Source organism: Neopelma chrysocephalum, unplaced genomic scaffold (genome assembly GCF_003984885.1).
Source record: "Neopelma chrysocephalum unplaced genomic scaffold, ASM398488v2 Primary Assembly neopelma1_43, whole genome shotgun sequence".
In the NCBI taxonomy this organism is placed as follows: Eukaryota; Metazoa; Chordata; class Aves; order Passeriformes; family Pipridae; genus Neopelma; species Neopelma chrysocephalum.
This window is the reverse complement of record NW_020897702.1, coordinates 23,011,699-23,038,601: the sequence shown is the minus strand read 5'-3', so window position 1 is coordinate 23,038,601 and position 26,903 is coordinate 23,011,699. Positions and strand designations below refer to the sequence as shown.

Here is a 26,903-nt window from a genome sequence, read left to right as displayed (position 1 = left end):
TATCTCCTGTGCCCTTCCTGCAAGTTCCTTGTGCCATCAGTTCTCTGAGGCAGTGGTGTATGCTCTACCTTCTGCTGTGCAAGTCTGCAACTGGAATGGCAGAGTTTTGCACATTTACATGTACACACACACACAGAGCAGAGGTGGAGAAGTTATTTTTCCCAGGTACTCTTAAATGTAAATTTCCTGCTTTGGGAGAAAAACAGCAAACCTGAATAATCACTCAATTAGACAGTTCTAGTCTCCTACTTTTAATATGATGCCAAGCACAGCCTAAGCCTTTCAGAAGCTAACTGCTCAGCCAGAATTTTCTTCATTCTCCATGTGGTGGCAGTTGACGGGACTGATGGACAGAGACTGCAGTGGATGTGTCTGTCCCTGTTCCTGTGAAGACAACAAAGGACAAAAAAATACAAAACTGTGTTCCTGAAGTAATAAAGCTGGGACTTTAATAATTGACTTTAACTGGGAACCTATAAACTCAGGGGCCTTTTTTGCACCTCATGACCAAACAGTACTATCAGGCCAACAAGGATAGGGCTCTTTTCACCCAAAGGGCAGTTTGGGCACTGGAACAGGCTCCCCAGGGAAGTGGTCATAGCACTAAGCCTGCCAGAGTTCAAGAAGCATTTGGACAATGCTCTCAGACACATGGTGTGATTCTTGGGGCTACCCAGTACAGCAGCAGGAGTTGGACTCAATGATCCTTGTGAGTCCCTTCCAACTCAGGATATTGTATGATTCTAAGATTCCCTCTCACTCTATCAATACAAAGCCTATGGCAGAATCTCCAATAAGAGTGTGAGACTTGTGACAGGCATCCCAAGACAGGGCTGTGTGCCTCCCTACAGGTGATTCATGAATCAGGTACCTTTCTCCATCTTGTGGGCTGTGGACATGAAAGCGCACAGATGCAAAGTTTAGAGCAAGACACTAGTCAAGTTCAAGATTTGTCTTTGCCCAGCCTGGAAAGAGGACAGGCAGGTGTCCATTCCCTAGTATGGATCAGAAGCCAGGCTGAGACAATGAAAGGCTTTGCACTGAAATGGAATGACACTCTGCAGTAAAGGTGAACATGGCATGTTGTGTGCGCAGGGCTGGAGGGATGCAGGGACAGTGCCAGCAAAAGGAACTGTGTTGAGTTAAAGTATACTTGATGCAAAATGCGAGAACTGCTGACAGTACTTGTGACAGACAGCCCTTGTTTTCCATAACATACCTCCAACTCTGTCAGGAGTGGGCACATCAAATCTTCTACTTCACTTTTCTCTTTCCCTCAGTTTAACCACTGGGATACAGAAATTCACACTTACTTGGCATTGCTAATCCCTTCCTACCCTGGACCTGCAGTCTGGCAAATTTCTTGACCAAGGGCCTTTGCCTGTGTCTCCCTCCTTTTCCATATTCTTTAGGAATGTGCCTGTGATAAGAAAAGAGATGTTGGGCCCTCACCTCATTCGCAAGGGGCACTGTAGCTTGTCACTGCAGTTTCTTCTGGAAGACAAGGAAAAATGGGTTTGTGAGATACATTTGCCAAAAACTTACTAAAGCAACCCAGCATTGTGCCATTGTTCCTAGGAGAGGTGTTCCCTCATCTTACAGGCTATGATTCCCCTCTGCTGTGACACCACAGCAGAAACCACTGGTATGTGCCCACGACTTTGTGCAGCTAGTCCAGATTCAACCAAGTCATGGGGCTTGCGATCTTTTGAGGCTGTAAGTTCCAAAGAGCTCCACTGCAGTTATGAATTCCTCACTTTCTGAAGGAATGGCAATCCCTGACACATTTCTAGCTTTTCCTCCCACTAAGGACCCCACAGAATAGAGGACAAGTTGGTTTTGGTGTCATTGTTCTAAGGGGACCCTCATTCATCCCCTCACTATGGTCCCTCTGGCCTTGCCTGCCTCCCACAAAATGAGTGTTCAAAAGCACATCTCCTTGCTCCACACTTGTTGGGAGAGCTAGACCCTGAGTAGTTCTACAGCTGACTTCAGGCTTGGAAGTTCCAGGGCCAGAGAGAGAAGGATCTACCATTTTGAAAACCAATAGGGTAAGTTCATCCCTAGAGAGCTTCTAAGGGGCAGTCAGATAGATAGCCATTGCAGGGATGGTATTATCTTAGACTTGACAAATTCAGAAAATTTCTTTCCAGTGGTACATTTGGGAGGTTTCTGTAGTACAGCATCTGAGCTCACCTGGCATGTAGTAATCGTAGACCTTGATATTCGCTGGCTTACGATCCTTCACTTGCGTGTCCTGTTCCACTAGGAAAGTGTAGGTTTGAGGCTGTCTAGTCAGCTAAGACCAAAAAATGCAAGGATTAAAGCCAGAATCAAAGCCCTTTAAGACAGTCCCTTCCACCTGCTTGCACTCAGGCTCCATGGAGACCTCACCACTGTAACAGGTCTGTTCTACTTTCTAGTCCATCTCAGAAATATCTTTAACTTCCTGTTGTGTGACTAACTCTTTTTTTTAGTCATCAAATTTAACTCAGCTCGTGAGAAACATCAAATCTACAGAGTCAGGATGCATTAGCTACCTGAATATCCCACTAGTGTTCCCAATGAATCCCGTCTTCCCACCCACGTGTGCTTCTGAGCTCCTTCATGCATCTTGCCTCAGTGTCTACTTCCTTATACACAGTCCCATAACATCAGCTCTTGTTTTCCAGTTTCACACAACCCTTATCATTAAGCAAAGTGGATGAACATCTGTTGGATGGTAGTAGTTACATGACCTGCTGTTGATTGGGTTGCACCTTGTGCTACCTGGCAGCCTGAGCTGAAATATTTCTCTGTACTGCCTTTCTGCTCTGTGCTGTAGATGCAATGAAAGCAGCATCTCTGTAAGCCTAATGCATCCACATGGCAATATCCTGCTTCCTATCAGGCCAGCTTAGTTCAGTTTACTGACAGAAACTGGGAATGAAGAATCACAGAAATGTAGAAGTGCTCCTTGGAAATTCAGAAGTATTAAATACACACCAGGTCTTGTTTCTAGTGCTGTTCAGGTATCCACATAGCTAGAGAAAGGCTGAAGTGGTTGTTAATCTATTGATTAATGAGGCTGTGGAGTGAGCACTGCTGTTCACACAACCATCTGGTTTAATTTTGAGTGATCTTGGCAAAATCCATGAGCAATCTTGTACGTTCCCTACTGCAACCAGGTTGCTTAAGAGCTTTCTAAGAATTCAGGCTTGCTTGGATTTACTAGACGGATCCTACTACTTCTCCCAAATCCTGATCAGGCACTGCATATGGACTTTCAACAGCCTCTGAACAGTGCCAACAGATGTAGGCTTAACATCAGAGTTAGCCTCATTTCACTCAAGTTAAGTGGCCCTGTAAGTGGCTTTACAGCTGAACTGCTGCAGACTGACACAACACACTTCTTCAGATCAGCAAATGTGGCTGGTATGCAGGAACAACAGCACTGAATACTTAAAATACTAATGAAACAAATATACAAGAGTAAGCTAAAAGCTATCTGTTAGTCCACAGCCCTTTTAATGATGATGTTAGCTGAAATTACACTCACTTCCTCTAGGTAGAGAACTACTTGGTCAGCTTCACTTTCAACTTTCTTCACTGAAGGCATTTTCTTTAGCTGAAAACAGAGGAATAATGTGAGGAAGGATTTAACAAAAAGCAGAAATAATTCAGGGATATTTGTCCTTGTGAGACTATGGGCAAAATATTCATATGGCCAAGGAAGCCCTTGAAGTAGGGGAAGGCAAGGTGCAGCCTGGAAGAGACTTTGAGTGTAGGGATTTCTAAGGAAGAAAATAACCATGTTTCTCTGCCCACAGGACTGATCACAGTTCTGCATACAATCCTGCATGATGGACATCCATCACTGTTCCCATCCCAGCTGGACACAAATTCGCAGTCTCACCTCTTCCAGTGAACCTGCCACGGGGCTGTATCCAGACAGCAGCTCCACTTGGATCAGGACCATGTTGGTGGACACACGGTTCCCTGTGTAGCTGCAGCAGGAACCCAGGGGACAGCACTAATGTTACTTTCTGAGCCATGATCTCTAGAGACTCCAGCCCAGCTTTCGTACTCAGGTGGAGGAATCTGCCTTTCTTTCCAATGTCTCTCCTGTAAGCATACCTGTTTCTGTACTGCAATAAATCTTTATGCTTCCCCTGATCTCTCTTTTAATTGTGCTGAGCCAAGGAGAATAAGTTCCTTGGAAGCCTTCTGGTGTTACCTTCTTTAGGCATGGCAGGGAATATCACATCCTACACCTCTTCTCTTGGCAGTTCTGTCCCAAGACAGGCAGGAGTATAGCAGAGGAGAGTGGTGTGAGAGTCGGACAGGAGCAGAGGAGGGAAGACTTAGGAATATGTGTCAGTCCCACAGGACCTTCACATCACTAGTGTTTTGAGACCTAATCCTAGAAGACAATGAGACCCATAGACCTTGGGAGAACTTGTGATGACTAGCATGGTAACAAGGCAGGACTATAGCCCCAGCCATTCCTCTGGGGGCTTGTACTTTTCTCCCAGCTGAGGAGAGCACAGCTGAATGAGTAGGGACATCTTAGCACTTGGACCTCATGAGTGAAGGGGAGCCTTGCCATCAAGAGACTGGTGTGGTGCCAGAAGCCTCTTAACACAGGGGAGGAAAGGGGCAACTGAGTGTCTCCTACCGAGCACGAACGGTGACAGGGAACTGGGTGGCGTTGGGTGTGGTGCACTCTGTCTGCACGGACAGGGCAAAGGTGGCTTCACTCCTCGGTAGAGGCGTGTGGTACCGCAGAACGGCCTGCCAGGACAGAAAGAAGAAAGATGGCACAGAATAGCAGTTTTTTTTGCTGAAGAGTATCCTTGTCTAGGCTGTTGTTTGCTGTCTTGCACTGGTGTAAGAGAAAACTATGCAGCAGAAGCAGAGGTTCTGCTAGTAGTGCACTGCTCCTGGTGGACTTTTTGGAGGAGAGGGTGGAGATAATTCAGATTTCATTTGGGGAGTTGCTCTTCCCTTCCTGTTGGATCACAGCTACTCCCACCAGCCTTGAAGCCCAGATTCTTGCAAGTTACTGCAGCAGTTTATTTTCAGTGTTGGCTAAGTAGCAAGGTAAGACATTTGCTGGCTTTCAAGGCTTTTCCCCAGACCTTTTCTTCCTGGCTGGACTTACCTGCAAGAAGAGACACCCACGGCCCTGCACATGTACAGTATAATCTTGGGGGATGGCTGGCAGCTCCACTGTCTGCAGCAGGAGGCGATTGCTATTGTCTACTCGGAAGTTTTGGTTGAACTCCTTAGAAGAGAGAGAAACCTGGAGATCAGGGCCATCCTTGCTGAAGATTTTGGTTGCATACAGGGCTAGGGCTTCCAGAGCAACCACCGTGTCCTGAGAAAAGAGATGAACATTGGGAAGATTAGTATTCCTGCTTCCTATGCATGCCGAGTCCTTAGCCTTTCCCTCGCTCATATTGCATCTACAGCACAATAAGGGTTGAACTTTTAGCATAAGATTATCTCAGAGGAATACAAATATTCACCTTTTCCCAAATCCCAGGAGCTCTAAATCCATACATTCTTTTTTTATTTATTCTTTTTCTTTTTTACTATGTGCTGTTAGAACCTGTTGCTCTCAAAGAATGGCATCATCTCTGATGTTGATGGTAATCAAGGGGATTACCTGGGTTGAAGCAAAGCCTCCATATGGGTTTTGCTGCTTGATGAGCCAAGACACAATCTGGGATGCCTTTCTACTTTCATCTGATGACAAACTTGACTTTGTAAGGTGAGCCTTGAGGATACTAGATGTCAATTCCACATCAACAGATGGAGCTCGATACCAATACAGGGAATCTTCTTCCTGTTTGGACTGTTGACTCCAGAATATTTGGTCATCTAGAGGTGGAGTGGCAACACTTATGGAGTGTGTAGCTGTGTCTAATAACCTTGGAGTTCTACTTAGCCCCTGTATTTAGGTACTGAGTGACCATGTACATTGGACCAGATATCGGTGCATATCTCCCTATTAGCCCCCCACACCCTGCTTTTCCCAGTTAAAAAAACCCTAGCCCTGTAGGCTCTACAACATCCATGAAAGTACCCTGGTTTGGATGACTGGGAGGCCAGGACTGTGAGACCATCCATAGAGACAATCTATCTCACAGTGTGGATATAACCTGTGACAGTTTGGCAAACAGAGTCTATCCAAGCCTTGGACTCCCCACAAAGCTCTAGCATTGACCCCCACTCCTGCCCTCCAATCCCTTGATTGTTCAACCCAGGTGTCTCCTCACAATTCTGCCAGTGTCCTCCCTCCTGCCCCACAGCCTTTGGTACCTGATATTATGGCAGCCTTATCCAATCTTTTGAGGATTTTCTGCCTGAGGGCCTTATCACCTGCTACTGCAAAGGCATTTGCAGCTAGTGCCAGGCTGTAGAGGTTGGAACTGCCACTATCAGCATTGACCAAGTCCTTTATACAGTTCAAAGCTTTCCACACAACTGGGTCCTAGGATAGAATTGAAAGCACACACATTACTGGCAGGGTGTTTGAGAAGGGAATGCAGTTTTGATGTGTGCAGAGGAGGGTGGAACCAGGGACAGGATACATGGGGAGAAAACTGGTAACATACCCCCCATGTGCACAAAGGCAGAGCACCCACTCACAGCCTGCCGAGGGGCTGCACACACGGCCCGTCCCTGCTGCCCATACTCACGGAGTGTGGCATCCCAGAGTGTAGGAGAGCTGTGACGATCACAGAGCTCAGCCCCAGTCCTTCCTCCACTGCACCCTGCAGACACCACAAAACAGAGAAGAGGGGGGCTGCTGTGAGAAGGGAGAGGGAAAAGTTTTCCCGTACCTTCTTTTCCCCTAACAAAAGCCAGCACAGGCAAAAGTGCTGGTCTTATTCCTTCTGCTAAGGAAGTGCAGGGCTGATATCTACTCTCTGTTGAACACATTCCCCTTTCCCCTCCCCTGCATAAAATCTGCAGTAGCAGATTTCAGTGCCAGGGAAACGTGATGTTCCCACAACCCCTCTGCAAGGTGGCATGTGTTAGCTTTTGAGATGGAGGTAGAGTAGGGCACTGGTTCAGTTCCCATGTACATGTCACCTAATGCAAATCTCCATCATTTGTAACTTGAAAAAGTACCACCATGACTAAGCAACCCTGAATGTCACCCAAGGGTGACCTTGGGCACATCAGAGATTTCCTTCTGCAGTAGAGTTTGTTTGCCAAACTGGGCCAGAAAGTGAAGAAGCTCTGAGGTATCTAATGAACCTTCAGGACACGTCATACCATCAGGCCATTGTTGAAGAGTTTCCCCACACTCTTGAAGCAGCCAGATGGAGTCTGACTTTTAATCAGGGCACTGGCAGCATCCTTTATATTTTGTTCATCTATGTGGATGAAGTCCCGGGCTTGGCTAAAGGTCTTCAGGACAAGGGCAGTAAGCCTAGAGCCAAGGAACGAAGAAGAAAACAGAACTGAACCAGTCACTGATGCCCATCTCCAGCAGGAGACAGGAGTCTCTGTGTCTTCTACTATGTCATCACTGTAGAAATACCAGCAGGCCAGAGCCTCTGTGCAGATGGAGAACTGCAAGCAAAGCACATGAGTTAGATGCTCTTGAAGCTCAAGCTCAGATCCATTTGTAGCAAGAGAGAAAAAATTCAGTTCATCAGAGGGAAGCACAGTTCAGTGCTTCCCTCAGAGCTCTGTCAATTCCAGCAGGGTGCATGGTTGCCTCCAAGAGCTCACATTTAGTGAGCTCACTCAGATCCATTTCAAGTCTTGTTTGGGCACAAAGCACTCTGAAAAACCTGAAAAGAAGGTGCATTTGCAGACAAGTTTTCAGAATCAGCCTCATTTGGGGTGCTCAAGCACAAACAATCCAACAGGAGTACTTCAAGTTAATTCATTGGCACAATTCCCTTCCAAAATGTCTCAGGAGCAACTTATCTTCAAAACTCCACACCTTCAGACTTCCTCAGTTTCCCCAGACCAAAATCCAAACCAGCTTGAGCCTGACCAGGTCAGGCTGTTGTTCCTCAGTTATGTCTGGATACTTCTGCTTACCAAGTGTTTCCTGGCTCACTTCCTTCCCCAAAGGCACTGTATGAGCCATCTGTGTGTTTGTACAGGAGTTGCCGCTGATATCCTGCGGGAAGAGGCTGGGGGTAGTGAAGATGCTCTGTATACATCATGTTCTCAGGGTGACAACCTGGCCCACCAATCCTGCTGATCATTATAGAGAGAATTATCTCTGAGGAATTGAGAGAGGGGAGCCATGTACCACTTGTTCTGCTGAGACACAGCAGCCTGATTTACACTGCTGCAACTACCATGGTGTCAGGCAAGTGATGGTGCACAAATCCTGTTCAGCACCAAGCCTCTGCTGAGATTTCTACTGCAAAACTAATGTAGTGGACATCACCAGCTTAATGAGCAGAAATCCACTCACCACTTTCCAGATAGCCAATTGCCTTCTGTTTGATTTCTGGAGTCAGTTGTCCTGTTTCTTCAAGGTATTGTGTGATATAGACATTTGGGGCAAAATGAACCATGTTCTGCTCACCACAGCCACTGGACATCTGGAGGAGTTCATCTATGTTGTCCAGTGCTGTCCCCAAAATGTCACCTGTAAGACAGAACCACAGTTTTGGGAGCTATACATATTCTTGCATGTAAAACAATTCTGGTCTCGCTGATTCTCCAGATAACCTGCTAAGACTGGTCTCAGTTCAACTCTGCTCACATGATGTTAATGTCTATAGACTGTAGGAACAGTGATATGGTACTTGTCTATCTTTCCCCTGACTTGGTGAAATTATCTGTCCATCCAGTGCCACTTACATTAGAGAGATGAGATGCTTCTCTAGAAGACACTATCACACCTTGCCGTACTTATTTCCTCTTATTACTCTGTTTGCTAAAGCAGACACACTGGTACCAGAAGAGAAGTGTCGTGCAGGGAAAAATATTACTTTCCAAGACACCCCTAAAACTCACCTAAGAAAGAGATGTGGGTTCTCTCTGAACCAAGGACAATGTTCTCTGGCATTGTAAAAGTGACTGTCTCTGAAGCTGAAGTTCCTGCAAATGTCAAAAACATTAGGACAACGATGGGCTCAGAGGAGATGGCAGAGTCACAGGCATTCCCCAGGAGATGGTGTAAATAAGGCTGGGATCACCTCAACGGATGGTGAAATCAGCATCCAGAAGAGAGGATGACACAGATATCAGGCCACCCACTGATAAGGGACTCTGATGTGGTTAGATTGTGGCTTGGTGCTGCCAGAAGCTTTTACTACTGGGTAGGGCTGAATGGCTATGCCTACCCATAAAAGTTCCAAAATCCCTGACTTTCTGCTCCCTATACACCTCCAGGTAGTCCTGGAGTTGTTCAGACACCACACTGCTTCTGTCTGATCTCCTTGTTCTATGCAAATGTAGAGCCCCAGTGGCAAGATGGTCTCTGGAATCTCTGCACCTACCTTCAGGGCATAGGTGTGAGGTGTGGGTCTTTTCCTCCAGCTGCCCCTCTGCCTGGTGGAGAAAAGGCTGGTCAGCTTAGAAGGGAGAGCAGTAAAATGAGAAAGCAGCTGCTCATCACTCCACCTTCCTGCACCTTTACTGCCCTCTTTTCCATCCTCATGGGCCATGACAAAGGGTTATGCATGCCAACAGTGAAGTGTTACTGAGAAGCAGGTTTCTAAGCTCCTTACATGACCTTTGACTCTGCTGCCCTGCTAGCAAGCAGTTTTGACATTTCTGTTCCATCGAGTGGAGGAGCTCATGCTCCAATCCAACCTACCCTTAGAATCACTCCTTGACCAGCCTCCTTGAGAAATGTGCCTACCTACCCAGCTGACTCTTCCTTCCCAGAGCCACCCACCAGGCTGTTTTGAGCCTGACCCAGTTCCAACCTCGCCAGAACTCTGAAGTGTGGTCTGACCTTCACCAGCAGGTGTTTAACCACTGTGTCCTTCCCTCCAGACTCTGGCACAACAGCTGTGCTTTCAGTGCAAACATCATCCTGCTCCATCGCCTCAGCAGTGACAATGAAATTCACCTTCCCTAAAAAAACAAAACACCAAGGCCAGCTGACACATTCATGCCTGTGCTTTAGTTAGCTCAGCCTAAAGCTGCTCACTCATGCTTCCCATAGTAGGCCATTCTCCCTTCCAGCCCAGCTCTAGTTTCCTCAAGTAGCTCTGCCACTGCCTCCCACTCCTGCCACTCCCTTGTCCCCTTACCTAATTTTGTGGCCTTCACATCCCAGAAAAATGTTTTTGCTGATTCAGGACACAGACAAATAGTGAACCTTACATTTGCATGCACAAATTCAAAATCCCTGGAGTCCATTAGGCTAAGCTGAAGCTAGAGGTGAAACAGAAAGGAACTCAGGTTACAGAGCTGCTGCTGTGTTTTTCCTTTCAGCTCCTTGTTCCAAATGACAGTCAATCCCAGAACCCAAGGATGAGTATGATGATGACACTGTTACAATATTTGTGGGACACCAACGGTGTTCCATGGATATTGCAGTCATGTAGGGTTCATCTTTTGGGGAGGATTAAACTGGTCAGAGATGCCTCTGTGTGGAACTTTTATTGAATATCTGCTTTGGTGCCTGAGGAGGCAGCTCCTTATCTCGGTCTCAATCAGTGAAGTAGTTACCACACATCCCTCTGCCCAAAAACCATCCTGGAGGGAGCCACTCACCGCCATGCACTGCTTCAGGTAGCTGAAGACTTTGACTTTCAGGGGAAATGACTCTCCCCGGAAAACAGAATATGGCAAAATGGGTTCCATGAAGAAGGGCTTGAAGCTCCGCAGGCTGGTGGTCTCTGAGATTCCCAACCCATGGCTCTCTGAGGTGCAGAAGGTCATGGCTCTCCAGTCTGTGATACTGTCAGGTACTGTTACAGCTAGCTCAGCAGCCCCTGAGTCGCTGAGGAGAAAACAGAGTGGAAGGGCCTGTCCCCACCCCTGGAAAGATTTCTCTTGGAGAAATTCAGACTATGAAGTGGAAGTGGAAGTGGGTGTGAAGGTGTGGGGATTGCTTGGAAGTAGGACTGAGGTATGGGAAGGATAGCAAATAGGTGGGCAAGGAAGGACTGAGAGGAAAATGCAACTCAAAATTTGCTTATGAGCAGCATTGCACCTGAAATTCTTATTTTGTGTGGGCACACAGGGCTCCCAGGGGTCCATGTTATATACCCAGTCTGTGCCATGGAGTACTGTGTGACACTTCCACCACACTACCACCCAAACTCCCAACCACAGCTCAGCAGTCAACATTGTGAGTGTCACTCACAGATCTGCATACACAAAACAGAAGATGGTTCCTGCCCTGAAAGATCATAATCCAGCCAAATGAGATAGAGAGGCAGAGATCCATTTTTACAGGCGGAGAACATCAGCACGTGGGAGAATTAAGAAAGATGAGGTGTGTGAATAAGGGAAGAACAGTGGATGCTGCTAAATTTGACGATAGCAAGGCCTCTGACACAGAGTCCCGTAGTATCCTTGTAGCCATATAGGTGCAGACTGGACAAGTGGATGGTAAGGTAAACAGAAAATTCACTGGGCCACTGTGGACAAAGGATGGTTATTGGTGACATGAAGTCCAGCCAGGGTCTGTTTACCCGTGGCATCCCTCAGGGCCCAACATTTGGGGCAATACCACTTAATGGCTTTATTGATGATCTGGGTAATAGGAGAGAGGATATCCTTAGCAAGATCGGCAGACTAATCTTACTATGTATTAGCAGACTATACCTTGCTAGGGAGGGGTTCCTATTATCAGGAGGGATATCTGGAGGGAAAGGTTGTTATTAAGAGGAACCTTGAGAAGCTGTAAAAATGGGTAAATTCTGTATCTGGGATGGAATAATACCATACAACAGTACAGGCTACACAATCACTGACTAGTAAACAACTTTACAGAAAAAGAGATGCAGGGTCCTGGTGGGTAACAAGTTGAGCATGAGACATCTCATGTGCCCTTACAACAATGGAGACCATTACTTCTGGACTGTGGGTTAAGAAAAGATATTTTTCCCCTGTATTCCTCCATTTGAGACCAAATCTGGAGTACCGTGTTCCATTTTTGCCCTCCAGTATAAGAAAGACACTGACATAATTGAATGCATCCAGTGGAGGACTACCAAGGTGGTCAGAGAGCTGGGACATTTGATGTACAAGGGAAGGCTGAAAGAACTGGGGTTTTTAAAATTTGGAGGGAAAGCCTAAGGGGAGACATTTCAGCTTTCTAAAGCTACCTATTGGGAAGGCATAGAGACAATGGAACCTGTCTATTCTGAGGTGCTTATTGGTAGGATAAAAGGTAACAGACACGAATTGGAACATGGAAAATTCTGACCTAAGATAAGGAAAAAAAAATACCATGAGTATGGTCAAACACCAAAACAGATGTGCAGACAGTTTGTGGAATCTCCATCCTTGGAGATACAGAGTACTTGACTACAACTTGACCTAACTGGACCTGCCTTGTGGAGGATGTTGAGCTACAGACTTTTGGAGGTCTTTTCCATCCCATAGGAGTGTGTGATGTTAAATTCCCAAGAGCATTTGGAAAATCTCATCAGAGACAGGAACTGAACCAAAACTCCATTGTCCTTATCCACTTCTTCACATCTTCCTTTTCTTTCTTGTGCACAAAAGGCAATAATGCCCTGGCTCTGCTCCTGCCCATTCCCTCTACTGTGGCTGGTAGAATCTGGATTCATGTGGGGTCTCAGACCATAATTACTCACTTGATGGGAACCAGAGTCCAGATGAACGTCTCTGGAAACCAGGTACGTACTGGCCCTGACTCGCTATCCAGGTCAGTGTGCTCTGACTCAGCATGTTCAACAGCATCATCTGTTTCTGGGTCCAAGCTGTTCAAGACTGCCAGGTCGTCATAAGCTATTGGGAATACAAGCATTCATTCAAAAGGCAGAGCAGCTGTGAAATCAGGATAGAGTTCAGCTGGGAAAAGCTCAGTTGTCCATTCCTCCTACTCCCATCCCAATCCCACTTGTCCTCTTCAAAATGCCCTCAACCTACTTCACTTTTTTCTTCCACAAGACAACTCAGGAGACCAGGTGGATTCCAATATGTGTGTGCTCCCCCAGGAGGCATTCTACCTGACAGCAGTTTTGCTCTCAGATCCTGCAGAAAAGTCTAGATACTGCCCAATGCCAATCTTGGCATTGCTTTCCAGCAAGACCTTTCCTAGTCTTACAAACAGATTTTCCTCCCTGAGGCACCTGCCCCATTTCCACCCTTGAACCATGTCATCTTCCTGCCTGACAGCAGAAACTTCCAAGCAGGTTCTTCTTTTGCAGCCACCTCTCTGCCCCTCCAGTGCACTGGACACACACCCATGCCAGGACTTTTCCCCTCTTCCTTTGTTGCACATCTCCTGTGCAACCTCCCACTCATCTCTGGAAGGTATCCCCAGTTCCTAAGAACACTGCATGTTCAGCTGCCCATGTGCAGCCTGTATGTTACCCGTGATTTCCAAAGAAACAGGAAAAATCGAGATGTACACATGTAGTTGTAGTCGTAGTTGAAAGTGGTCTGTGTGTGGCACTCAACAGGAGATTTGATTTTAAGGTTGGTTAAAAATGTTAGACCTGAATTCTGGAGGAAAGAGAGGGAAGAAAAGAAGGCATATTTATGTGGAGGGAATAGTGTGTCTGAGGGTCTGTCTCTGCCCCTGCTTCCCAGCATATCAGCCACCCTGTGTTGTTGCACCTCAACCTGACTTGTGAATTTGTACGGGGAGAGAATTCAGAACTGCCCTGCTCCCAAAGCCCAGTCCTGGTCCATCCTGCCACAGGATTGTGGGGGTGACCACTCGCATGTGTATGCCTGCACACAAAGTCATTATTTTGGCACCACAATTTGCTGCCCATCCTAACCCAGATTGTTCTTATCCTTCACCTGCTATTCCTTTCTACTATTCTTTCCCTCCTTTCCCCAGTTCCCCCTTTTCTTTCAGGTGATTTGCTTTTCCCACCTCCAGTTTTCTCTGACACAGGCTAACACTCCCGTCTCCTTTCAACCCCTAGAAAGTCTAGGGGTCTCAACCTTGGGACTAATGGGGAGCTGGGTTCTAGGAATTTACCTGACCAATGGGAATTTATCAAGCTGGGAGCAGAGAGTGTCAGAGATCTCCTAGTTCAGAAGCTTGGCAAATTCATAACCTGAAGTCACCAGCATTTACAGGAAAGACAACCTGTGAAGCTGCCTAGTGCTGACCAGGGATACAAAAGGGCTCAGCTCTGATATCTCAGGGTTTCTGGAAATCAGATTTACCTTCAGAAGTTCATAAACATCTGGTTGGGACACAGCATAGGAGTGTCTGCGGTATATGAATGGTGACATTGTTCCTGGTGGAAGGGTGGTCTGAGGAGAATCAATGGTTCCTGGGCTCTCATGGATAGTACAGTAGTCACTGTAGAAGTCTGTGAGTGTGCTGGGGTGCTCCTGAGAATAGCTGAACATATTATACACCTGTAGACAGAGAATGAAAACAGTACAGTAAGAGGTGGGAAGATTTTCATTTCTATCCAGAGATTTTCTGTGACCTCAAAGGCAGAGCTCGAATCCTGCCTGCTGCAAAAACCCAGCCTCAAGGGTTTTTGATCTTCATGGAGAGCCTCCATAAATTTTAGATGCATAGCACCAGAGATGAACACGAACCTCTCTGAGGTATGGCTGCATAGCTGTGGTCACTTCTAGGTCATTAATTGTACCTGTGAACTCAATGCATAGAGTGAGGACACCTTCCCCATCTGAGTCACTAGACAGCTTCTTGTCTGACTGAAGGCACATCCTGGATCCACCAAGACAGTGTCAAAAGGCAATTCAAGTGTCCTTAGACCCAGGCATAAAGGAGAAATTGGGCCCTTCCACTGCTAAGACATCACTTAACGTTCAGTTTGTGAACGGAAGGACTGTCTGGTTTATGAGAGCTGGAACAAAGACATGGAGCCTGTCACAGCTTTGATATTTTTTTCAACATAACTCTTTTTTCCAGAGCACTGTCACAAATTGGTTCAGGAGATGGATGTCTCTTGTCTTCTGTGTGCCACTGTGGCAAAGCACTCAAAGTGTAACAAGGATGTGACTTTGGGCTGTACTTGGGGATGACAGTGGGTTATTCTATTAGATCCTTCTGTAGAGACTGGAAATTTTGACTGGTATTTGATGTTTGCCTTCATTTTTTCTCATTAAGCCCTGGTCTGTCCCCATTCAAATATTTGTTGGTATATCCACTGTGCCTTACTAACCAGTTCCTGCTACCAGATAATCCAAAGGTATCTCTCCAATATTAGCAAGGCTCAGCACTGAAGTGACTCACACTATCCCTGGATAGCTCAGCCTCTGGCCTCAGGAGAAGGACACTTTGGTCTACAGCACGGACGCTACATAGAGAGCCTGGTGCAGCCTGCAAATGGAGATGGACAGATGATCCTGGAAGAGCCACTGTGTCTGAGAAGCCAAGCTTCACCTGAAACAGCAGAAGAAAAAGGGACTAAAGACATTGACAGACAAAGAAAAGGGAAGACTCTGGCTACTGGATTCTGCAGGACACCTATTGCCAATTTGCAGTCAATTATCTCCCCTCCAGCCTACCTGCCCCTTCATGTTTTGTGCACTACTTACATGGTTCCTGAAGCAGTTGGAGACTTTGAGACGGAAGGTGTCAGCTGCCACTTGTCCCTCAGGGAAAGCAATGTAAACAAAGAGAGTAGCCATGGGTGAAATGAGGTCAATGGGCAGAGAGACATTGAAAGACCCATTATGCTGACCTGAAGGAAGAAGGAAAAACTGGAAAGTATAGGAAGAAGCAAGGCAGTCTGCAATCCAAGGATTACAACAGCAACACCCTCTTACTCTGTAATACTTCTGTACTGTTTCTTGGAAAAAACTATTCTCCCTTGCTTCTGGGGAGGCCACTGCTAGATAGCCATAGCCACATATATATATATGCCATTTTATAGCAGAGACCTTATATCATGAGGGATCTTGGCAACAGTGAACAACTTTCCACTTGAGTCCAGAAAAAAGATTCCATAAGTTACCACTGATAATCTCCTGCTTGGCAGATAAATTCTGACAATTTCATCATTTGAATTTCATCATTTGATCAGAAAAAAAGAAAAAGGAAATTAAAAGACAGAAAAGAGACCACATATTTGACATTTCCTCTAGATTTTTTTGTGCCAGCTCTGTGGTTTCCTGGTGGTCTCAGATCTCTTTTCTATCCTTCTCCATTTAGGTTGGAAGAACTTTCCTGCTGGGGCTTTAGTCTGTTCCTGGTATTTAGATGCTCTTACCTAATGGAGGATCAAGAAGTACTGTTGTTTGGCCATGATGCACAAGGGATCCTCTGGCCAAAACCTAAAGGGTAATGAACAGAACAAGGGATTGTAAATGCCTCTGCTCTGTGTTCCTGGGCCAGCAAAGGGCCCTGTGCTGACACAGGCCCGTCTCAAAGCTGACCTCATTGCCGGTGCTGCCCCGCACTCACCAGGTGGTAGAAGTGTGCTTTGGCAGCCCCATCCCCCAGCTCTGTGGCCAGTATGTGATAGTGCACAGTGACCTGCTGCACATCCCCGCAGGGCAGCATTGCCTGCGTTGGTTGGATCCTCACAAAGCTGCGGCTGGAAGAGTAGAAGGCCCTCAGTGTGAGGGATGCAGTGCCATAAGACACCCTCACATTTCGGCTGCTTAAGTCCTCCGGCTGGGTCTTTGCCTGTGGCACAGAAAAAGTGTCTGAAGATTTCTTGCATCTCTCCCCATGCCAAAACCAAGACTGGTTGGAGAGTGAACCCCGAACTCTCCCAGGGGTGAGGTGTCTCTTTCCACCTAGGCCAAGTTCAATAAGCCTCTTTCTGTGAAGCTTGGGATTGCCAGATCTACCACACTCTGTGATAACTTGCGCCTAAACAGGGGCAGGGAGCTGTTATACTACTAAAGCTTTGGCTGAAGTCTGAACTTCTGCAATGCTGCTGCTACCATGGGAGCAAGCCAGATCACTAGACTGTGTAGAGTGGCTTATTGGTGCCTGGATCAAGCCACTGAACCCTTCGCTTCTGTCTGGTACTTGTGGGTAAATTATCAGCATGGATCTGCCCTGATAATGTATTTCACTGTTAAGTGCTGTTCCACTCACACACTGTATTTCTTTCAGCACTTTCCTTGATCTATAGGGTAGATGTGGCAGGGGACAACTGAAGATCAATAGCCTTGCTCAACTTTCACCTATGACCTATTTGTACTGAGACTATAATATTAACATCTTGTGGACTTACAGAAAGGTCAAGATCCATCATCTAAGATACCTCTGATAATATCAGAGACAGGGCTTGCCTTAAAGTGCTTTGACCTCAAAGTTAGACAGGACAGGTATTAGAAACCTAGTCCTACAACCAGACAAGAGAGCCTTCTTTGTTCATGGGAAAGCAGAAGCAAATTTTTGTCTGTCAATTCCCTGTCGATGACATCCCTAATCTAGCTCCTTATGTTCTGGTTACTTGCTTAGCTCCAGATTGGTTGCAGCAACTGCTTCCTAACTAGCCTTCCTTCTTTTTCCCTTAAGTTTTCTAGCTCTTATATCCCAGGTTTTTCCTACCTTTTATGCTATGAGGAAACATAATGCAAACTCATCACCGACACTTTCTTCTGCACATGTATTTTTAGATTGTTCTTCCCTAGCTTTTTTCCTATGTTCCTGTTCCATACCACGTGGAAGTTCTTTCTTTACTCTCTGTCCCTGCCCAGTCCCACTACATTCTTTCCACCTCAGACAGAGGTGCTGTGTAGGTAGAACTCAGTCACAACTTTGTGGAGTCTTTGTCCACTGCCAGGGACTGCTCAGGGACTGCTGAAGCTCTAGGGGCCAGAAATGTGGCTCTGCTATGAACAATTCCTCTTGCCCTAGATCTGTTATTTCACTGTTCCATGCTTCCATCTCCCTGTCTTGGCCAAGACAATGACACAGACTATAGGTCTGAGGGATGTATTGTTTACTGCTAACCAAATGCAATGTAATTATTGGGCCTAACCTGTAGTATAACTTTACTGCTGTTGTCCCATGCTGATGTTTCTAAGATGAAAGAGGCCATCCCAGTGTCATCTGTGAAGTAGGTCTTGGTCTGCTTCCCACTACCATAGGACACTGTAAGAATCACCTTCTTGTTCTTCAGGTGCATCCCATTGGCACTTTTGAGTTCCAGCTGTAATGATGCAGAAACAGTCAGTTCTGCTCTCCATAAAGGGACTCTCAATGTAAATTTTAACTTCTCCAACCCCCCTCCCCCCATTTATGCAGCAGCTCTCTCATCTGTCAAAGCTACAGATCCTGTGGCCACACCTCTGCATAACCTCTTGGTAGATATGTCAAAGTGGACACTGGGACAGAGGATTTTGCTAGCAGCTTTGGGCAGCTCAGAACAAGGGAACCCCTTGATACTTTTGTGTCTGCCACCTGCTTAGGCCCAGGTTCTGGGCTTTCCATATTTCTTTCCTTTTCACTTACATTTCCATAGTAGGGAACTCCTTGCTGATAGTAGTAGCTTGTCTCCCAGAACTGGAGACTTGTGATATCAAAAGTGACCTTGCAGCTTTCAGTGGTGTTGAACTCCACCCCTAGGAAAGACAGGAGGTACATGAAGGTGAGTATCATGTGTCTGACCTGCCAGAATGACAGCAGTCTACCAGGAGGTCTCTGTCAGACAGTTCTCAAATGCCCTTTCCCCCTTTGTTAAAGATGGTCCTACTCCTAGTTGTCCTCTTTCATTCTCTTTCCCTTCTCACAGCAGAGTCACTAGAAGGAAACATTTTTCCTTGCCCTCACCATGTTAGCAGTCTGCTTTGGGCGGGGGGCTGCAAAACATTTTCTTGCAAGGAAGGCTCTGTAAAATTTTGTGAGAGAGGGAACTTTACAGGAAACCTTATTTCCCTATCTGGAACATGGAGGTAAATCTAATGAATAGCTAACAACAGTACACAATCAGGGCCTTGGTTAGCCCTAGTTGCTCTAACTCCTCATTCCAACGGACTAAAGTATGGTTTAAGAACAAGAGAACTTGGCCTGGCCCACCTCCACACACATTTATAATGTGATGAGAAGACAAGAAAAAGCAGCTCTTGCCCATCTCTGTCAAACCAAGGTGACTGCCAGAGCTGGATTGCCCACAGCAGCTTGTGGAGGAGCAAGCACACTGCTAAAGCCCATCCTGAAACAGGGGGAACTCACATATCTTATGTGAGTCAGACCTGGGTGTTATGATACACAAAAACACAAATGTTGTTATGGCGCTCCCAGGGAAGACACAGCCCTCTGAACATTTGACCTCAAGGGAGACAGTGCAGAAAGTTCCAGTGGTCTAATGGGAAGACACAAGGATCCATAAGGTTCTTACAGATAAAACCCCAAAGATAAGCATGTTGTATGAGAGTAAAGTAAAAGATTTTCCATGAAGTGTAGGATCAGTTTTTGCTACCTGTTCCACTTTCTTTCAGAAAAGCCACAGCTTCCAGGTTGAAATCATATTTGTCACCGTGCTTCCGGTGGTAATTCTTAATATTCACTTCAGTGGCAAAGCAGCCATCCTCGTTTGTCTGGAAATATGAAATTGTATTTGTTAATCAATCATGAATGCACTAATCCCTTCTGCAGTGCAGATCAAACCCAAAGCCTAGAAGTCTAAAACTGCATGACTAAGACACTTCAGTTAAAGGAGCAATTCCCATCCTGGCATGAAACATCCCTTTTCTGTGGAGCAGTCACTAATGGGAGATGCTGTTTCACACATCTCTCATCTTTACATGCTCGCTCATGCACCAGTAGCAAACATGAGTTGTCATTTCTCCCTGACAACACAATTTCTTCTGCTAGGACAGGATTTATCTTTAAGATATGTGCTTTAAGATATTGGTTTCTTAAAAATATGTAAACATTCATTCAACCATAGACATGAATGAGTAAAGTCTGTGATGAAGTGCAATTGCTTGCTTAGATGCAAGTGGTAATTTCTGAGTCTCCTAAGCCCTTCTTTCTGGGAAACAGCACATAGGTATTTACACTAGATTAAAAAGTGGTGCTTAAATGCATCCTGTGGAAGTGAAATGATGTGAACAGTGTTTGTATTTTTTATTGCCCTGTTGCAATACCTGTTTTGTAGGAAAGTCTGCAGTTAGCTTGCCTACAGATGCTTCTTCCTTTGAGAGCATCTAAGTGCAGTCAGAGAAATCACTGAGAAAGGCTAAGATTGCTACGCTGTGGAGTTAAGGACATAACAGTCATTCATCCCCAAGCAAAGGGCAATCTGCTTCAATAGCCAATGTCTACCCCACTCCATCCTTTAGTATTCCCTCTCTTTGCCCTTGTTCTTCTCTTTTGCAAGAGGAGTATCCTGTGTGCTCACCTTGCCGGTGTAATCCTTACAAATACTGCGCTTGGCTTTGGAAGACTTTCGATTATAGTGGATATGTTTACGGCACACCACAGCCTTCACACTACCCTGGACTGGTTTCCCATATGTGTACCTGGCAAACAGAGCATAGAGGACTTACATACAGAAACACTGGCTCAAGAGTGAATAACACCAGCTTTAGCCTGTGGTTTGCAGCTATACAGCCTAGAAACCTGCAGTATCTTCACGGTTCATGAGCTCAGCAGAGGCCAGGAAGTAAACATAACCTCATCAGATTGAGACAGAAGGCAGTGGTGGGTGAGTTCTCTCCAAGTCAACTCTAGTCCCACCAGGCAGGGCTAAGGGACTTTGTGTTGGCCATGAGTCACTATTCCTACAACACTGTCAGTAATAAATACAGCAGTTACTGTATTGTAGGGCACATGCTACACTGAGGTAATCCACTGCCACTTTCAAACTCACAGAGAAAGAACTAAGGAGAGAGAATATGGAGGACGGTGAGAGTCCAGGAGAATTACTTAGCGAAGAATACCAGGGTACCAAACTTTGGGATGGGGGTAGGGTTGTCAGAGACCATTTTGAGTTCACTTATTGATGGCTGTGCAGTTCCCAAACCCGTAAGAACGTATCTTCTACCATGATAAGTCAGCTCACATTCCACAGATGTGGAGACGGAAGTTTTCCTCCAAGATGGTAACCACCTGAGGCATCTGGATGGAGACGCTGAACTTGGGCAGCACTGTGTGGAAGCAAGAGAAATATAATTCAGTGAGAACAGAGAGAGTTCATTTGTTCCAATCCTTCCTAAGTGGTTGTTCACAGAAAAGAAATCTCTCCTTTCATTCCCTGACTACCAGCACAGGGCCCGGTAGGAATGTACCAGCAGCCCCGCCAGGAGAATGTGATGGGAGTAGACAGCCTTAGTTTCCTCTCCAGAGCACAGCTGTGGGACACTGCCTCCATCCATCCTCAGGACATGGAGGAGCAGAAAGCCAATGGACCTGAATGAAAGTGATTACACTTACTGGCAGGCAGTTACATATCTCAGGTGATAGCACAACTGGCACAGCTATTCACAGCTGCATGGCCTATTCAATTCTGTGTGAGAGAGTGGGGCTGGAGGCAATATACATTTTTCTGCTGCCATTAGCTTTCTGAGACTCTTACCATACTCCTCTACCCTGAAGGTACGTGTACGGTCAGGCATTTTGATGGTGTACTCTCCAACAGGTGCTTCTGCAGCCAGAGGGAAGGACAGATCCACAATACCTCCCACAGGTGTAACATTCTGCCACTGTGCAATTCGGTTGCCTTTGGGGTCCTGCACAGGTAGTAGTAGAGAGCAGTTAATTGACAGTGCAAAAAGACTCTTTTGCAGGATGTCCAATCTACCAGAGCGTGGTCTGACCACATATTCTCTTGTCCTGAGAGCCCAGGTCCATGACACAGCTACAGTGTTCAGGTGAGTCCAAACTTGATGAGGAAAGGACTTTCTCCCTGTCTCATTGACAAAGTCGATGGCACTGCCATCTCATTGACTGCTGGAAAACTGTGGTTTACTGCCTGTGGGTCTAACTAAGAAATAGAGGTGGTCCTTCTTAGAGACTTCTGTGGTGATCCGAGCAGGCACAGCTCCCAGGTCACTGCAGAGACACATGCTGCCTAAGACATGACCTACTCGGGAGTGATTTCTGGAGAGTCTGATGTCTTAAATCCCCAGGGAATTCTGGGTAAATGATAGGCCAGGACTTCATGCAGGGGACCACTGAAGCCCAGTCATGAAGGACAGTGTCTTCCACTGCTGTTTCTTGGGAGGGCAAGATGCAGAACTCTGGATGCAGTCACACTGCCCAGCCAGTAAAGACTTAATGATGATTTGATGGGTACTTCATATGGAACAAGTGGGAACTGCTGTTTGAAAAGGTGAAGCTGGATCAGAGTGCTATGTTTGTATAAAGTGGCATAAAGTATTGCATGGGTATCTCAGAAAACATGTGTTTATTTATTCATTGCTTGCTGGGTATTGCATGCAAATGTATATTAGCTACTGCCAATTGCTAATTGGAGCTGTGACCTCTCAGCATGGGTATCACAAACTTTCAGGTGTCTTTCCTCAACTCAGGTGATTGCACTAAACGAACTGATTTTAAGAACAACACCCTGAAAGCTGCTTTAGGAAGTTTTTCTAGCTGGGCAGTCACAACACTAACTGGTCAATCTTTTGTTTTCTGTATGTCTCCTTAAAGAAACTTCAGGATTTTCACAAGTCTTCATAGGCTAGAGGGACTAAAAGTCCTGTGACTACTCTAGAAAGGTTTGCTGGAATGGTTTTCAATGGTACCCATCATTTATGCAGGGACCCCTGTGTGATTGGTGTCATGACATTGCACTGACAAACTTCTGTGGTCACTGAAGGAGGGAAGGGCAAGAAGTCAAGGACTGTTCCCATTCCTTCTGAGGTAACTGACTTCATGCAACCATATTTCCCCACCATCATCTCCAAACCTGTGCCTTCCCCAAGATGAGAAGAGTTCACCAATTTCAATAAAGTAGGTGCTTTACCTTCAGTTCCACCAGTTGCTGCTGTGGGGAGGAAAAAACAATTACTGGTTGGATGCTTCCAGGTGAATTACCATCCACATCCCTAGTATTTTTTATCCCCCAACCATCTCTCAGTCTTCCCCAAGCAATTCCCAGGGACTGCCCATAACTCAACATCATGAGCAGCTCCTGCATTGCAGGTGGTGCTCAACACTGTTTGTAAGCACCAAAAGCAACACTGAGACTAGCTGTCCACAGTTGGATCACCTAGCTGGGCCAAGCACTGATCCAGAGGTCATGGAGGCTGCCCACAGCATTTTCAGACTTAGTAAGGTATCTTCTCTCTTGACTTACCATGTCACTGCTGGCAATAAAGTTCTGATCCAAGGTTACAATCCGCAACTTGACTATAAAGCAAAAGAACAACAGGACTGGCTGAAATGAAATCAAGTTTCTTAATAATAAATAACAAGAATGGATGGCTAAGAAAGATGTGCCCATGTGCTTAACTGAAAGGATGTGGGCAACAGCTAGAGTCATCCTCTCCTGGGCCTATGTCCAAAGTCCTGCTAGGAGCTGGCAGGCTGCTAGAAAAAAAAGGGTTAGAAGATAGAGTGTGGGGTTTTCTGGGAAAATTGGCTGTGCTGGTGAGAAACAGCATTTTTCTGAACAGTGGACCTGTGGTGGGCCTCTAAGTCTTGCCTACAGTGAAGTTCATCCTACTGGAAAGGGTGAAGAGGCACGGGACAAACAGCTGTACCCTGCGTTGATCTGAGCTGTGCTAGGGCAGTGGTGGGGCCTGTAGCACTGTGATCCTCATCCGAGGAAGTCTGTGGGAAAGAGAGGGATTTAGGGGCCTGACAGACTATCGTGGCTTTGACTGGAGCAATCATGAATAATATAACACAGTGGCACCCGACCCTTTTCTCACACATCAGTGAACACACACACGCCTTGTTCACACTAGCATGCTGTCTGCGTACGGGTAGTACTGGAGAAAACATATGCCATGCTGACATAGGAGAGAAGTATTCAGAAATCCCGCAAAGCCAAGAAGGGAGATGAAGCCTCTGACCCATTTCCCTTGAGAAGCAGGCCCTGTTCCAAGCACTAGAAGGTAACCCATATTTTGTGTCCTGAGGACTGTTCTTTCTCTCACAAGACATGGCATTCTGTCCATACCAGTCTGTCCAGGTTTGTACACGGATTTGTCTGTCTGGATAAAAGTCTTCTTGTCTGCATGCCTGATTAGGACTTTTTGCTTCTTCTGAAACTCTGAGTTGGCTTCCAGGACTGTGATAACAATAAAAGCCACTTCATCAGGATTTCCAACAGGAGGAGGGACCTGCAGGTATAGTTATAACCATCATTCAGGGTGGATCCCATTCATTGATCCCAAGGTTTCCGAAATAATGATTATGATACTACTTTTGTATAGCGCCAGTTCTTCTTCCCTTAAAGACCCCATAGAACATTTCAAAATGGTTTTTAGGAAAGTAAAATATTAGTGGAGCTACACATCAGGAAGGACACTGGCAGATCTGTACAGCTGAAGTGGAAGGTTCACAGGCCAATTAAGATATCCTCATGGGAATACACAATTTGCCTTTCTGCCCAGCAGGAGCAGAACTGACGCAACCTCCACCCTACTGACAACTCTTGAAAATATATTACTCACCTGGAACCTTGTGCAGTGAAAGAAGGTGAGCTGAGAGATGGACTGAGTGATCAGAGTCTCATTCCTAGCTCTGCTTTGCAAGATTACTGACACATGGATTGGGACTTCTTGCTTTCTGCTGAGCTGGAGACATACTGTCTCTGAGAAGGGGTAGTAGAGCTGCGATGGTATTGCCACGGCATAGTTTCTATTAAAAAAAAGAACAAAACCAAAAAGGCAGGAAAACTGATTTTCCAAGAGGACAGGTCTTGACCACAGGATTTAGGTACTTAGGAAGTACTTCTGGTTTCTTCATTCTGCTGTCACAATGCCAGTGAGACACGATCATAGGTACTGCAGACATTAACATTGAGTCTGCACTATATGCTGCATGCCCATATAAAAAGGATAAAGTCACTACTTCCCAAACTGAAAGTGAAAATAAGGTGAAGGGACCTCCCCATGCCACCCAAGTGATCAGCAGCAGTTTGGCTACCATGATAATACCAAGAAGCTGTTCATACTGTTTGTTTGTTTTCATATTTCATTGCAGCAACTAGAACCAAGGAGAAGCCAACATTCAAGCAGGTTTCAAAACTCTTATCACTGACTCCTCCCACATACTGACTCTGCACAGGTTCAGCCAGCACCATGTTTTGCAGCAATAGGAGGGCAGGGCCTGGAAAGATCAGAAGAGCAGAAGGCAGGGAGATGACCTGCTGGCAGTTCTGAGCTGGAGCTCAGCACCCTGGCAAGAGGGAGTCAAAGTCCTGCTGGCCAGAAGCCTCGAGTGCTTTCACACTTGAGTGCTGCCAAGCTGCCTTGAGCAGCTTGTCTGCTGCTAATATTTGGGGATCTGGTAACATATGGCAAAACCATTTTGATTTTCCTACTTAAGCTGACTCGTGGCACCTCCCCCTGCCACTTGGTCCAAAGACTCACTGCTTGAACCTCCCATACCTCCCTTGCTCCTAATGACCTTACTCTGGAACATTTTTTTACACCCCTTTGACAATTCATCCCTTGCCCTTGCCTTATGAGCTATAAAAGTACAAGACAGCATCTCAGAGGCTCTCATTCAAGGATTCCAAGATCCAGGCTGGATTCCTTTCTTATGAATCTACAAAAATATTGGTATACAGGTGAGACAGCAGAGAGTCTATTGAAACAAGTGGTATTTCCATAAAGCAAAGCTTCATGCTGAAGGTAGCAATGGCAAACAGGTAGCAGTAATTAAAGCACATAATTTGTGTGGGAACTGTGTCAGCCTATGGAACATGTCTAGAGGAAGATGCTATACTCCTGCTGGAAAAGTCTTTTAAAACTAGACTTGTGCGTGCCACACCACACACAGCAGGAGGGAACCCAGCTACAACCCAGTGACTTAAATTTCACTGTAATATCTACTGTTCAAGCACAGTCACTTGAGCCATGGTTGCAAAAGCAAAGGCCTTCCAAAAGCAAGAACAAGTTCACAAGCCAGGATATCACAGCAGTACCTGCTGGAACAGGAGCTGCATTCCTGACAGAGTATATGAAGAGAAGCAGAGCTGAGAATTGTCCTTGACAGAGGTCTGAGAAAAGGCATGGTGGGAGCAGATGGGCAGCCAAGCCTGAACGAACACATTGCTTTACAAAGAGCATCCCTGAAGTATTAAATGGTGATCTATGACTCTTGGGAGAAAAGCTTAGCCCAAAAGGAAACATATTCTGGAACAGAGTAGGAGACATGAGATATTGGCATGAACACATGCAGAAAGCTGGCAGAGTTGCTCTGCCTGAGTCTTTGCTAAAATACATGGTCTACATCAAAGGCAGAGAGCCAAGTGGTAAGGGGAGTGTGGCGAAGAGGGCACGCGAAAACCAAGTGAAATCTTTGGAACATGAGAAATTATACCTCTCTGGAAAAACACTCCTCACCTTAAGACTTCTGTCCTGTTTCTGTCATACTGCCACCCGCCCAGGACCCCCCACAGACCAGACTGTGTATTTAAAGCAGCTGAGGTTCTTACAGCATTGCAGGCATTCCAGCCGCCATAGGCAGGAGAAGGATGCTGCCCCACAGGAAAGCGATGATGCTCCACATAGCTGATTGCAAGTCAAATTCTTCCTCGGAAAGCTTAGTCTCTCCTCAGCACCCCCTTCGCTCCTGCTTCTGCTGTATTCCTTTTCCCTTCTCCCCCTCATCCAGAGCTGAAGGAGTATGCAGCTCCTGCCCTGACAGGGTGCCCGTTTCTCTCTTGGCTTCAAAACCAAGAAGGTGGAAATCA

The 26,903-nt window shown here is 46.1% G+C and overlaps 2 protein-coding genes across 3 annotated transcripts in view; one reads left to right on the top strand and one right to left on the bottom strand.

Annotated features, from left to right (window-relative positions):
• A2ML1 (alpha-2-macroglobulin like 1) overlaps window positions 1-3,993 on the top strand; it is a 28,605-nt gene extending 24,612 nt beyond the window's left edge. The window contains exon 37 of the mRNA XM_027677707.1: window positions 3,810-3,993. The gene's annotated coding sequence lies outside the window, so the exon portion shown is untranslated. The remainder of the gene's footprint in view (window positions 1-3,809) is intronic.
• LOC113964872 (alpha-2-macroglobulin-like protein 1) lies at window positions 239-26,903 on the bottom strand. 2 transcript variants are annotated; one of them, XM_027677637.1, is made up of 36 exons: window positions 26,646-26,903; window positions 24,655-24,841; window positions 24,159-24,321; window positions 23,331-23,383; window positions 22,998-23,018; window positions 21,603-21,756; window positions 21,090-21,174; window positions 20,427-20,547; window positions 19,503-19,620; window positions 18,536-18,645; window positions 18,063-18,233; window positions 16,526-16,750; window positions 16,332-16,395; window positions 15,658-15,803; window positions 15,353-15,502; window positions 14,305-14,502; window positions 13,533-13,626; window positions 12,753-12,906; window positions 10,696-10,924; window positions 10,230-10,353; window positions 9,929-10,050; window positions 9,468-9,519; window positions 8,983-9,066; window positions 8,435-8,611; window positions 8,050-8,131; window positions 7,270-7,426; window positions 6,687-6,761; window positions 6,307-6,478; window positions 5,651-5,865; window positions 5,144-5,359; window positions 4,658-4,773; window positions 3,896-3,986; window positions 3,539-3,607; window positions 2,197-2,299; window positions 1,453-1,494; window positions 239-384 (listed from the first exon to the last, which is right to left on the bottom strand). In XM_027677637.1, the coding sequence occupies exons 1-35, from the start codon at window positions 26,717-26,719 to the stop codon at window positions 1,454-1,456; spliced, it is 4,413 nt and encodes a 1,470-aa protein (XP_027533438.1). In that variant the 5' UTR covers window positions 26,720-26,903; the 3' UTR covers window positions 239-384; window position 1,453. The 2 variants fall into 2 exon arrangements, 1 of the variants encoding a protein (XP_027533438.1); XR_003533325.1 differs by lacking the exons at window positions 239-384; window positions 1,453-1,494; window positions 3,896-3,986 and having other exon boundaries at window positions 2,282-2,299.